This window comes from Mus pahari, chromosome 14 (genome assembly GCF_900095145.1).
Source record: "Mus pahari chromosome 14, PAHARI_EIJ_v1.1, whole genome shotgun sequence".
NCBI classification, from domain to species: domain Eukaryota; kingdom Metazoa; phylum Chordata; class Mammalia; order Rodentia; family Muridae; genus Mus; species Mus pahari.
Genome location: NC_034603.1, coordinates 39,581,765 through 39,594,989, shown reverse-complemented (window position 1 = coordinate 39,594,989; position 13,225 = coordinate 39,581,765). Strand labels below are relative to the sequence as shown.

The following is a 13,225-nucleotide window of genomic DNA, read 5'->3' as shown; positions in this document are numbered from 1 at the left end:
CATCCCTGGATCTGTGTCATCTTTGAGTAGGCATTCTCACCTCATTCCACACAAAAGGTGGAGGATATGAGTGACAGGACCAGCCTGCATCACAAATGAGGATGTAGCTGGCAGGGCCTAGGACTCAAATGATCACAAGTTCAAGTCCTTCTCTGGACCAACTTGAGAAGGACAAAGCACAGTTGAAAAACATATCAAGAGTCTTCCATGCGTGCACGTGAGACCACAAATCTTCAGCTCCCTTGTTAGCATAGTTCCAGGGAACAATTGTGAATGTGCTCATAGGTAAGAAAATAAAATAAAGAATACAAAAAAACCCCAAACAAATAAATAATAATAATAACAATAATAATAACAACAACAACAACAACAATAATAATAATGATAATGATAAGGAGGAGGAGGTGGGCCTAAGATGGAGCCACCCATAAAGTGCTGGCTTGGCAAGCATGAAGATGTGAGTTCCAGAACCCACATTTCAAAAGGGCAAATGGGGTGGTGCACACTTGAGATTCTAGACTTGGGGAGGGAGATTCAGGTTGATCCCCGGGGCTTGCAGGCCAGCAAACTTAGCCTACTTAGCAAGTTTCAGGCTCGTGAGAGACCCTGTCTTAGTAAAACCCAAGGTAGACAGTTCCTGAGGAATACCACGGTTGTTCACCGGCTTCCAGGTCATGTATGCACACGTGAGTTCCTATGTGTGTGTGTGTGTGTGTGTAAGTGCATGCATACACACTCATATATACAAGACAAAAGACAGGAAAGAATGGAGGGAGGGAGGGGAAGGAGAGGGGAAAGGAAGAGGGAGGCAGAGAGAGGAGAAAGGAAGGAAGGAGGGAGGGGACTGAAAGCCACACAGCCACAAAAACCACAGCACAGTGACAGAAATGCGCAGGCCACAGTAAAGAGAGGATGAATGTAAGAGGCAACAGCCCAATGTTTACGTTAGAAAACAAAGTGCTTGCATACACAACTAGAATAAGGTCAAAGGACTATGTATGTTTTTAGCTGTTTTTTTTTTTCCTAATGCAATAAAGTTATAATTAAGATTTCTTTTTTTCGCACCTTCAGCTTTTCTGTAACAGTTACCTTCTTACCTTTGCAACCTTCTTAAACAATGAGTGTTTTAAAATCACATCCATGGTTCAACATCACAGGTTCTGTTTAGACTTTTGGATGACTCTGCTTTGAGCAGTGCTAGGGATGGAACCAGGGTCTTACACACACTGAGCAAGGGCTCTCAAAGTGAGTCGCATCCTTGGACCTTGCTCCTTTGAGATTACTGTATCATCCAGGCTAGTATTAAACTCACAGTCAACCAGTCCCTGTGCCTCTTGAGTGCTCAGATTGCAGATGTGTCTCACCCTGTCTGGCCTAAAGCACCATTCCCAAGCTACTCCTGGAAAGTACGTATGCAACCCAGCAAAAGAAACTCCTTTTCTATCAAGGCTCACAGACCCCACACTCCCACAGATGCTACCATTGACAAAGACCAGAGTGCTACATGGTTACTGGGGGTCTCCCTGGGGCAGACCCTTCCCAGCTACTGAGACTCCGGGGAGTTTAGTCAGAGCAGGTAAACTGGGTGGAAACAGGTGCAGGGTCATGCCTGCCTTTCCAGTTTCCCAGGCATTACAACTTGGGGACAGCCACAGCTTAGTAACCTGCCGCAGACGGTGTCAGACTTCGTTGCTTCCCATTTTAGAATTCTCACTCCCACTACAGTCTCTGCTCTTGCACACAAATATCAGTCTTCAAATTAATCACCCTAGACGGAACCAGCGCACAGCAAGTTATCTAACCTCCTCCACCCCGGCTGCTTCCCACCTTGTATGGAACGACGGAGGCATCAGGATCCTGAAAAAGGAGCCGGCTTCCTTCTATCCAACAGGGATACCACAAATTATACAAAGCTACTTTGCATGGCTTTAAAAATGCATTACCTGGGGTGGGTGGAGAGATGGCTGAGTAGCTTAGAGCCCCTTCTGGTTGTTCCAGAGGTCCCCAGCTCAGTTCCCAGCATCCAGTGTGTGGCTCACAACTGTCTGTTACGTACAGCAGGGGATCTGATGCTCTCTTCTGGCTTCTGTAGGCACTGCACTCATTTCACATGGCTAACTCATACATACATAATATTTAAAAATATATTACTTTTCTCCATGGTGTAGCCACTGGTAAGGAGCCCACGCTACCATAAACAATCCCTCACTCAGGACCCTGAAAACACGCTGGGTCATCAACATAAAGATGTGAGCGCAGAAGAGATGCTAACTGGCGAGAGAAAAGGGATCAACAGAAACAGGAGGGAAACAGGAGGTGATGGGGTGCGTTTGATAAAAATACACTATTTGTACTGGGAAAATGGGGGAATGAAATCCAATATTATACATAATTAACGTATGCTAGTAAAAATGGATCATGAAGAGGCTGGCTCTGCTCTCAAATGTTCTTCATCGTTCAGTCATCTTCTGGAAGCTTCTTAAGTCCATGTTAGCTAACTACTACAAAACTAGGGATCTTTATCTATGAGGCCATAAAAAACACTTGATCGGATAGCTCGGAAGTGGGGGTGCTGCAGGGGGCAGCCTTGCTCCTCAGCTTCCAAGCACCACCTCTCACACCTACTACTCTGGGCCCACACCCTCCGGCTTAGCTCTGCTCCGCTGAACACTCTGCTGTGAGCATCCCGCCCCAACTCGCTCCCCCAAATGTCTGGACACATTTTCAATGTCTGTAACACAGTGTACTGTATGGTTCTAGTAGACCTTGTCTACTCTCACTGTGTGTGGCATCTGAACTTATTTTCTGGCCCAGTGAAGAGGTGATGAGGTTGGTGCTGGACAGTCCTGCCGTGCCACTGCCACTGGACTGTCTAGGGAAGGAAGTACTCGGTACAGCCAAGTGTGCCACTGCTGCTGTGCCACCACCCACTCACCTTGTACAGGAAAGAAGCCGGGATACGACTCCCTGCAGCAGCCATGGTCAGGCCAATTTCCAGTGTCTTCCCTACCCAGGCCTTCATGCTGAAGGTGGGATTCAGTACCATGGGGAAGGCACTGCTGTACATTCAAGTTGGCTCTCCAGGGTTATGGGTCTTACCTCCAGAGATCTCGGTCAACGTGTAAAGTTTCAGTTGTGACCCTTGAGGGGAAAGCTGCTGTTGCTGGCTGGGGGTCCTTGCTAAATGTCCTATCATGCAGACCTGAAGCAATGAAGTCTTCAAATCTCAAGACCCAAGGCTGAGGCCTTGGGTCCCATTATACCACCATAGAAGAGGGAGACGAAGGAGACAGGCCTGGCATCCCGGGGAGCAGAGGTATACTCTGATACATCCATCAGTGGTGTTTTCCTGGCTCTGTTCTGGCCACGGCTGGAATCCCTTACTCAAGAGCTCTATCATAGGCTGACCCACTGCAGCAGCTTCACCAAGCATCTCTGAGGCTGACACTGAAGAATGCTGCCTCAGAGGAGGATCTATGGAGGACTCTCCTGGTCAGATGAACTCTCCACCCACATCAAGCCTCCAGGGGATTTGGCTGGTGTAGCAGCTCTCTACCCCTCCTCCATCAGCTCCACTCACCTCACTGGTCCAAAACATCCTGTCTCCTGACAGAGTGTCATGCTACTCCTAGCACCTCACCACCTACAACACCAGCAGCAGCTTCCTGTTTCCTGTTCTGGAAAACTAAAAGCCAAACAAAACCATACAAAACAACTCACTGAACATGACGGTAGACATCCAAGGCTCTTTGTAACTTTTCCCCACTCTGTCTTTCAAACTGACTCCCAGAAGCCTCATCTGTCCACTTCCCTCATCCATCTATCTGCTCACACTGCCCTAGATGTTTCAGGTCCTCCCCAGAAGTTGTGGTCCTCCTCCCCTTTAAGGAATCTCCATCTCCTTCAGCCACTTGCCTCTCAGTCATGCAACTTGGCTCCTCCCCAGCTAAGCTATCTCTACCTAGCCACACGCTGTGCCCCACTCATCTCTAGGCTCTGCTGGCACCCAGCACATGATTTTTACCGCTGTAAACACTCAGCTTATGCCATTGGGCCAAACCCTGCTAAATGTGGATTGCTAAAAGCCATTTTCAACTTGAGCGCTGTTAAAGGTGACTCTACCACAGCTGCAAACCCCTGCAGCTCTCAACAATGAGACTGAAGGAAATGTCCCTTCCTGCTCTATCTGGCCGGGGACTGGGGCAAGAGATGAGTGGACTGATTCCCACGGTTGATGCTCTGAGGATGTGGCCACGTCTGAGAACTGCAGGCACCTTTTCCATGTGGCTCTGATGAGCCATGCCTGCTGCAAACGCTAGGGCTAAGCCAGTAACTCGCCCTTGAGATGCATCTGCAGGGGAGTCAGACAAGGTGCTAAGGTGCAAAACGGCTTATGATACCGGGAGCCTGCAGGGATCTTCTGGCACAATCCACTGTAAAAGTGTAGCGATGTGGATTTGTGCCAGTAAATATGAAGGAGAGCTGAGAATAGCAAGGAGTTTCTCATCTTTAAATTATTGTCTGTAACCACCAGGCAGGGCTTTCTGGGCTGCCCACGGGGAGACACATCCAGAATACTGGAACATTTTCCTAGGACACCCCCTCCCTAAAGGAGGAGAACCCTCCAAGAGTGGCTAGGTCCCCTCCCACATCTCCGGAAAAGGTGTAAAGTTAGTACAACCTTTGCCAAGGGCAATCTGGCAGCAGACTGAATAACAAAGCTACCTCCTGAACCCAGCATTGCCTGGGAGAGTGTTTTGGTTTTGTGTGTGTGTGTGTGTGTGTGTGTGTGTGTGTGTGTGTGTGTGTGTGCTTTCCTTACAGATTCACTCATACAAAATGACCTAAACATAGTCTTTGCGGCACTGTTTGTAAAAGCAAAAGACTAGACACAATCTAAAACCTGAACAGTAGGGGTTTGGTTAAATAAATTATAGGACATCTGTGAGGCTGGGAAAGACTGGAGTTCACTTTCTACATCCATATGGAGTGATCTCTAAGGGATGGTCTGGTAGAACAGGGCCAGTTCGGAAGAGTGCAAGCACTGTGTGACCAGCAGCCCTGGGGGTTTGTAATAGACCAGTCTAGGATGCAACTGTTTGAATATTCAGTTTCTGGAAACAGGCTGTGGGAAGCCAGGGCAAAGAGCTGCCTCCCAGGGAGAAGGCTGGGTGGAAGAGAGGTAGGAGAGAGCCCACTTGCCTTGGCATCTCTTTCCTGTGTCCTACACAAACAGGTTACTCAAACCTAACCCCGGGTGTCCAAGCCCTCAGTCATGGCGACTGTACTTTCCCTTTTTCCAGTTCTTTTTGTCATCTCTCCCTCACCTTCTGTCACAAGGAGAGGTTGCAGTGTGTAAAAGCACAGATGGTGGATTCAGGAGTCCTAGCTGTGCCCCTGTACCAGCTTATCCCTCTGCAAACCTGAGCTGCCTCCCGCAGCTACCAGGGAGGTGAGGAGGTTCCCTGCTGAGAAGATTAAAGCAGATAGGCTTTGGAAAGCCCCTGGCCCCTCCAAAGCAGGTTCTGCTTTTCTCTGGCTCTAAACCAGTGGCCTTCTACATTCTGGAGGAAGCTGGGGTTAGGGATCCTCTGGGGGAATGGCTCAGAATTTCAGGTGCTTTATTTCCTTCTAGCCACAGGCAGGGCTGGCAGTTGTATGGGTGTCCTTATTCCCTCCCCCACTGAATTCTGTTCCCACCATGAATGCGAGAAGAGAAAGTGGTTTCCCAGGGTGGATGCATAAACTGACTTCTGGGGTGACTGTAGTGTGACCTATGAACCCTGATGGCAGTGGCTTTGAAAATGCTGGCAACACAAAGCAGAAGTACATCAACAGTCAACAGTCAACAGTGTACTCAGGAGAGAGGAGCGTGCCTATAAAAGCTTTGTTCGTCTCCACCTTCCAAGGGAAGCATTTCCAGAGAAGCTGAGGAAGCAGGAAGAGGGCAGCACCCAGTGAGGTTGCAGGGGTGGGAGGAAGAGGATGTGGCCACTTTAGTTCACTGCAGCTGCCCCTGCTCTATCCACCCCAGCCCCCACTGTCATCGTCATCACAGGCAATGCCCTTTCCTCCCCTTAGCTCTGTTCTGTCACGCTGTCAAAACCCACAGAGGATCGAGGCTACTGGGTCTCAGCACAACTGAATCAGCCCCAGCTCCCAGCCCACCGTCACCTACAGTCACTTGCAAAAACACAGTACCCTCCACAGTTCCGGAGATGACTGAATCCCGGCTTAATACCCCCAGGCTCTGTGGTCACACAGCTCCCTACCACACCTTACACACTCCTCCTGACTTTGAATTTGGCAATCCCCACCTGCCTTTGACAACTCCTCATCCCATCACAGATTGAGTACACAGAGTGGGGACCACAGAGCTCCACTCCCTTCTGAAGCCTGGATTGAACCACCGGAGTGGTATGGCCCCTGCAGTCTGCCACAGCACTCAGCACAGACAATAGAAAATCCATCAGCTGTCCGTAAGGGTTGAGCTGGCACCTCCGAGTTCAAATAAGGTCGATTTAACACGTGATGCCTGTGCCAAGAGTTTCCATGCAGAAAGGCACACAGACACATTCTTCCAGCTTAACAATCTTCCCTATTCAGCCCCAGACCACAGTGGGTGCTACCCGAGAACTACCCAGGACATCCTCTGCGACCATAGATATCTGGCCTGGCGCAGCCCTCCCTCCTTGGCTCCCACCTGGGCGAGCGGATGTGTGTGGTCCAGCATGGGTCCTGCCCCTACTCTGAAGACTACCATGCACACTGTATGACTCAAGTATCACACAAAGGTAGTTCTTACTTTCTGGGAACAAAATCCAGAGCAGGTCTCCACAGTCATGTTGGCCTGTGTCACGGAGGAGGAGAAGGTGTGGGTGATGTTCTCCGGCAGTGGGAAACACCCTCGGTAGGTGGCGGTGCGCCCTGCAGGGAAGGAAATAGGGTGCTGATGAGAAGTGGCATCTGGGGCCGGCTTTGGGTTTTGCCACCTATGTGACGATACTCAGGAGGGGCCAAGATCACGCAAGAGAGAGGGGAGTAAAGGGTTCAGGTGGGATTGAGCGAGCCTCTGAGAAAAACCCAGAGGGGAACCATGGTCACCAGGGTCTCTGACAAAGGCTACGCGCGGCTGTAATGCCGAATTAAGGGATTGCTTTTCCCACCATGCCTCTGGTTGCAGGGATGAGGGAAGGGGTGAGGGCAGGGGTGAGGGCAGGGGTGAGGGCAGGGGTGAGTAGCTGCTTTTCTTTCCTTAATTTTCCATTTTACTCATGATAGCTTCCGCAGTAGGTGATGTGACAGGCTGACAGTCAGGGAAGTTCAATGATCCACCAGAACATGCATGAAGGAAAAAGTGGAGCTGCCTGCGTATCTGGACTGCCCACTGCCTCTTGCTGTGCTGCGGCAGACAGAGCCCTCCGGAGCCTCCCAGCGGGGCTGCCCTCACTCCCACCTCGAACTTCTGCCTGGATTCTAGGAATACTCCGCAATCCTGTGTCACAAAGGAATCTTCTTGCCAAGTTGTTCTTCAACCTTCTGGTGGAAAAACTCAGCTCGCTCTTTGGTTCCCTTGGTACTGAGCAAACCTTCTGGAATGTTCCAGCACCAACTGCTTGGGGATAAGTTTCTTGAGATGGCATCTGATTCCCATCCCACGCTCCTCTTCATATAAGGTCTCCTGAGGCTTGGTATCTTCTCTCAAACTTGTTCTACCTGTCACATCTCCTAGCCAGTAGCACAAACTCTCCACAGCCTTGTGCAGTGTGGGAATAATATTTTTTTTCTTATAAACAGTTAAGTGTAGGTAAGATTTGGATGTAGAAGCCCATCCTGACTGACCACAGAGCCAGGGGTTTGGGAATCAGTGCATAGAATTAGGAAGGCCACTTGTTGCAGAGAAAACAGCTAACGTTGAGTCTTCAAAACCTGGGCTGTCCAGCCTGTCACTAGCCCTGTGTCACAGACTCAAGGACCATCCCTCACTTACATCCTTAAATTTCTGATGACTGTTAAGGAGACACTGTGTGTCCCCGTGACAGCTGCTAACAGCTGTATCTCCTCATACACACCTGCTCAGGGAGGGTGTGCCAGCCAAGGACATTAGCATCCTGCCCCCCAAGACTCTGTGTCATCCTGTGCCAAGGTCAAGCCACAAAGAACAAAGACTGCATTCAGGCCACAGAGCTAAATCACTGGCATGGGACAGACACTGAGAGGCACGTGGGACGGAAGGGCCATCTGGGCAGACAGAGCATGGATAAGGAGAGTGACCAGTGTTCCAGTGGGTCCAGGTCATGGCAGGGTGGTGGGACAATGCTGGCTATGAGACTCCAGAACGAAACTCTTCAGAAGGAGACTGTGTGTGGTCCCCTTGGCTCCCTGCACGCAGCCTAAAACACAGCAGGTGCCAAGGGATGCTGCGTGAGTGAATGAATGGGATGATGGGGTTCAGCATGACCTATAACAGGGGAAGCAACCCACGAGGCTTGGGAAGTCATGGACAAGGTCTGTGCTCATCACTGACATGGCTGTAAGTGGATAATGCCATTAAGTGTAAACTGTTCTGTAGTCCCGGCTCTGTGTCCCCAGGTGAGAGAGAGAGCCTTGGGGCCATTTAGGGCAGAAGAACACTGTCCAAGGAAGACACTGCTAAGGTGTGAGGACTGAGCCTGATCCCAACTGGAAGGTAAAGGAATGCTTGTGACTATGTCCCAGCAGCCTCAGTGCTGCAGTTGACAAAGGGTGGCCACCTGATCACCTCTGACAGCCTGTTAGCAGAGCTCCTGGAGAGGGCAGGAGAACGCAAAGGTCAGCCACACAGCTGGCTGCAGAAATGGCGTCTCCGCCACTGCCGACGTGAGCCACGACAGCAGTTCCGGCCCACTCAAGACCAACGGCTGGCCCGAATGACCAGACCATCTCTGTCCCTCAGCCAATCAAAAGCAGAAGCAAAACAACTGTCTCCAAGTTAGCGACGACTGAGCGGAGTGGGAAGCTGGGAGGGTGGCCCAGAGTCTACTTCAGGCCTGGTCCTGCTGGGGCTTGGGTGTGAGGCATCAGGGATCAGGCTAATCATCTGCCGTGAAAGAAATGAAGGATCTGAGAAGCTAGCATAAGCCAGTCCAGTCGTCAGGAAGCCTGTGCAGGTATCCAAGTGACAGGGTAACCTCATGTCTGGCATATGCTAGGCACCAGTAGGTTTCTGTTGCATTACTATACTCACTAGCAAATCCTTGGGCTCGGGTATACACAGTCAGTGTCTTCCCTCCAGGGCCTCTTGGCTCCCAGGCACAACTGCCAGAGGCAGGAAGCACCTGAACAGCAGTCAGGGAAGGAACACAGTCAGTCTCCCTCTACTGTGGCCCTCGTCACAGTGGCTGTGGCCCATCATGGTCCTCAGGCCTGGGCTAGTTCTTCTCAAGCTGTATAACTTTGAATTGTAGGCTCGTCTTTGGTGAGAATTTATCGTGAAAACCCTCGATGTCGGCTGGCATAGCTCTCCTGAGAGAGACTTTGTACTTGTTCCTCTAAGATCCTCCCAAACCCCAGAACTAACTTTTATATTGAGCTTGCAGACCCAGGCAGATGAACCCCGCCCCCTCCCCAATTATTCGCAAATGCAGAGCTGTAGTTATACAGTCTCCAAGTCTTCTGTCGCCTCAAACCGATTTCAGATGGTCCAGTCTACCACCCTATTGCTAGAGGTCTAGCTCTACCCAGAGGAGTTAGAGAAGACTGGAACCCAGAGAAGAAGTGAAGCGAGCCCTCTGAAGCCACACAACATGCCTTGCCTTCCTATTCAGTTCTGAAAAGGACAAGGGGAGGTGTCTAGTCACAAAGCCAGGCCATTAGGTTTGGATGGCCCTTACTCTCTATCGGCAGCGGGCAAGGGGACAGTCAGGTGTGGGTGACAGGGAAAGAGGGAACAGATTCTGGCCTACGGGCTGTGGGTTAGGTGAATGGGACTTCGAGAAGAGATTGGCACACTCACGCTTCTTGGAGCCTGGCTGCTGCTGCCCAACGCTGTACACGGAGAGCCGGCGCACAGCCCCACACATGGAGCCTTTCTCTCCCTTGCACTCCTGATTGCACTCCTTCAGGCTGACACGGGTGGCCGGCAGCCTGTTCCCACAGTAGCACTCTGCACCGGCCTCCAAGCCAGCATAGATATAAGACCTGCAGGGACACAGAGTGTGGGTGAATCCAAGCTGGGCCCAGAGCTAAGGCTGGAGTACAAACTATGGAGAGGTCAGAGTAGGGGATGGCAGTTGGGTCTTAGGGATGGACTTGAAGTTGAGATGAGGTCTGGGTGAGAAGACAGGGACATGGCCTAAAGCAGTGGTTCTCAACCTGTGGGTTGTAACACTTCTGGGGGTCAAACAACCCTTTACGGGGGTTGTATATCAGTATCGTACATATCAGATATTTATATCACAACTCGCAACAGCAAAATTACAGTTATGGAGAAACAGTGAAGTAATTTTATGGTTGGGGGGAGGTGTTGCACCACAGCATGAGGAACTGTTATTGAAGGTTTGCAGCATTAGGAAGGTTGAGCACCACTGGCCTAGGGAAGCAGGCTCCATCCAGAGTTAAAGGTCATTGAAGTGTAGGGGTAATGTTTTCTTTGGAATAAACTATTTAGCTCCATTGATCTGTCTCATCAGGTTGGAGAATGAATTTCCATTCCATCTATGGCCTCAGGTTATAAAGGACTACACAGTGATGTGTGGGAGCACGGTTCTCAGGAGGGGTGCAGAGCTCTGAGGTACAGCGTTTGCCCCTTGCTGTGGTGTGCACACTCACACAGATGACCTCAAGCTGCCTAAACACAGACCACAGGTGGAGATGTAAGTGTGCTCAGTGCCAGCACAGCACTGGCCTGAAGCCCACACAACAGATGATACTGTGTGGCCCTGCCGGCTGCCCCTTCTCCTCCTTATACTCACAGCATAATAGAACAACATAGGAAATAGAACCTGCAGGGTATCATACAGGGCCACAGCTACAGAAAAGTGGACCACGGGAAGAGCCCAGAGTGAAAGCCAGGGTAATGAAGTTCCAGCCGGCTGCTGTCTCTCTACAGGAAGAGATGGTAGATGTCATCACTTGCTACCTCTGAGCCTCAGTTTCCTTAAATAGGGAGAGGCTAAAATGAGACACAGGCGTCCTCCTGTTCAGCCTCGCCTTTCTGTGAGCAACTAAGCATGGGGAAGGCAGGCCCTGTCATTGCTTTCTCCAGGCATAAAGGGAGCAATGATTCATGACTACCTAAAAGAATAGGGTGGGACTTGACTTACAGAAAAAAAAAAACGTAAACGAATCTATGGTGCTAGAAATAGGTGAAGAGTGCTACGTGTTCACACTCTCTGCCTGTTTTCTAACATGAACACACACACACACACACACACACACACACACACACACACGCATGCACACATGAAAACACATGCACATATGCACATGTGCACTCGAGTACACACATGAGCTGTGACTGTCCTGTTAGTAGAGACAGATGGCTGATCACCACAAGGAAAGCCAATAGTATCTAGAAAAGTGACTTTTGTTGTAAACACAAGTAGACAGGGATTTTCTAACCGCGGGACTGGTGCTCAACTTTATTTTAACTGAGGTCCATTTGTCCCTTTATTTCATTTTAAACAGATGAGTAAACTAGTTTTTGGTAGGTCTTCATCCTCATCTATAGGCTACTCAAAGAACCCCCATGGGTCCAGGGCGTGTCCCTAGCACAGCAGGGATGGAAGCCAGGATAGCTGCTAGCATGCTGATGCACTTTCGCCTGGGAATTAGAGTCTAATGAATGGAGGTGTAATGGCATCAGGATGGCCAACCAGCAACCACGATGTCCCTTGGTTCTGAGACTATCTTCTAACCTCGTGCCAGTGCCGTCAACAGCCCAGCTCAACACTCACCGCTCAGCACAGGCATCCTGGCAGTGCGACACGGTCATCTTTCTCAAGTCGTAAAACACTGCTCCCTTCAGGGTTCTCTCCTGGCCCTCTTCACTGAAGCATCCCAGGTAATTGCCTGCAAGGACGAAGCACAGCTGAGATCATAGGCCCAGGAGCTGGGGAGGGCCCTCGCCATGGGCTTCCACCCCTGGGAAAGTCTGCCCACCTGCTGCCAGTGGGGAAAAGCTGGGATCTCCAGCCCTGCCTGGCCCACGCACTTCTCCCGAAAGTAGAGGGGATGAAGGGCTCCTCTTCTACTTCCCCTCAGCACAAGAGCCAAGTGGGCAGCTGGGCAGCTTTCTGCTTCTTTGCTCAGTTAATGGCCTACTGTGTACATAGTTAACAGCCTACTGTGCACCCAGAGGTAGTGCCAAGAACCCAGAGTCAGCCTGACTACAGCTTGTCTCCACCACCCTCTTTCCTAAGCTTGGAGCTGAGTTTTCAAAAAATAAAATAAAATAAAATAAAAAAATATATATATATTCATTGTACGTATTGGTGGGGTACAGTGTGATGATTCAATAGGTGTGTGGAATGATCAGATCAGGGTAGTTGGCAGTTTTACACCTGAGTCCTTGCAACACTGGCTTAATGAGCTCACCCTCTCTTCCCTTGCTAGACACAGAGAGGTCTTCTGCCTCTACTATGGTCCCAAGACACAGATTTATCACCTGCACATGAGCCACAGGGAGCTTGGAGTCCTGGGGACGTCTGGAATTAGTTAACCTAAGAGTTTCCCATAAGCAGGGGACTCTTTAAAACAAATCTGCCGTGCTTTTCTAGCGAGGGCAAACAGGGTCTGTCAGTTTTGAGGCAGGTGTCCACGTGGGAGCTGATGCAGCCAAGTGACCGTGACACCCTCTGCCATACCCTCGGCACTTCTCCAGTCAGAGACACTTGGGGATGATTCCAGAGGGCAGCGTCACGATTGATCTGAGCACGCAGACACCAGTGGGAGTTGCCGGTAGCCCTACCCTGTCACCGACAGGAAGGAGCTGCCTCTCAGACTTGCAGAGAAACTTGGGAGAATGCGAGCGCAGCCCCCAAGCGTGTAAATGTCACACGCATCACTGTTTTGAAGAAATGGCATTTGGAAATTTGCAAACACACTCTCACATGCACCCGCTGTGAGAACGGGATAGGACACCTGCGCTGGGGCTGCACACACAGCCTATGCATGCTCTTGCTGCTCAGCATCTCTGAAACCGTACCTGGAGTGTGCACCAGGAACACGTATCAGGCTCTCTAGC

At 50.4% G+C, this 13,225-nt stretch overlaps 1 protein-coding gene across 4 annotated transcripts in view; it reads right to left on the bottom strand.

Moving 5' to 3' along the window:
• The window catches only part of Wscd1 (WSC domain containing 1), a 39,886-nt gene that overhangs the window by 11,308 nt on the left and 15,353 nt on the right, over positions 1-13,225 (bottom strand). For all 4 annotated transcript variants that reach the window (XM_029546334.1, XM_029546332.1, XM_029546331.1 and 1 more), the window contains exons 3-5: positions 11,937-12,051; positions 9,995-10,179; positions 6,806-6,927 (exon numbers count right to left, since the gene is read on the bottom strand). In XM_029546334.1, the coding sequence (XP_029402194.1) occupies positions 6,806-6,927; positions 9,995-10,179; positions 11,937-12,051 (422 nt within the window). The remainder of the gene's footprint in view (positions 1-6,805; positions 6,928-9,994; positions 10,180-11,936; positions 12,052-13,225) is intronic.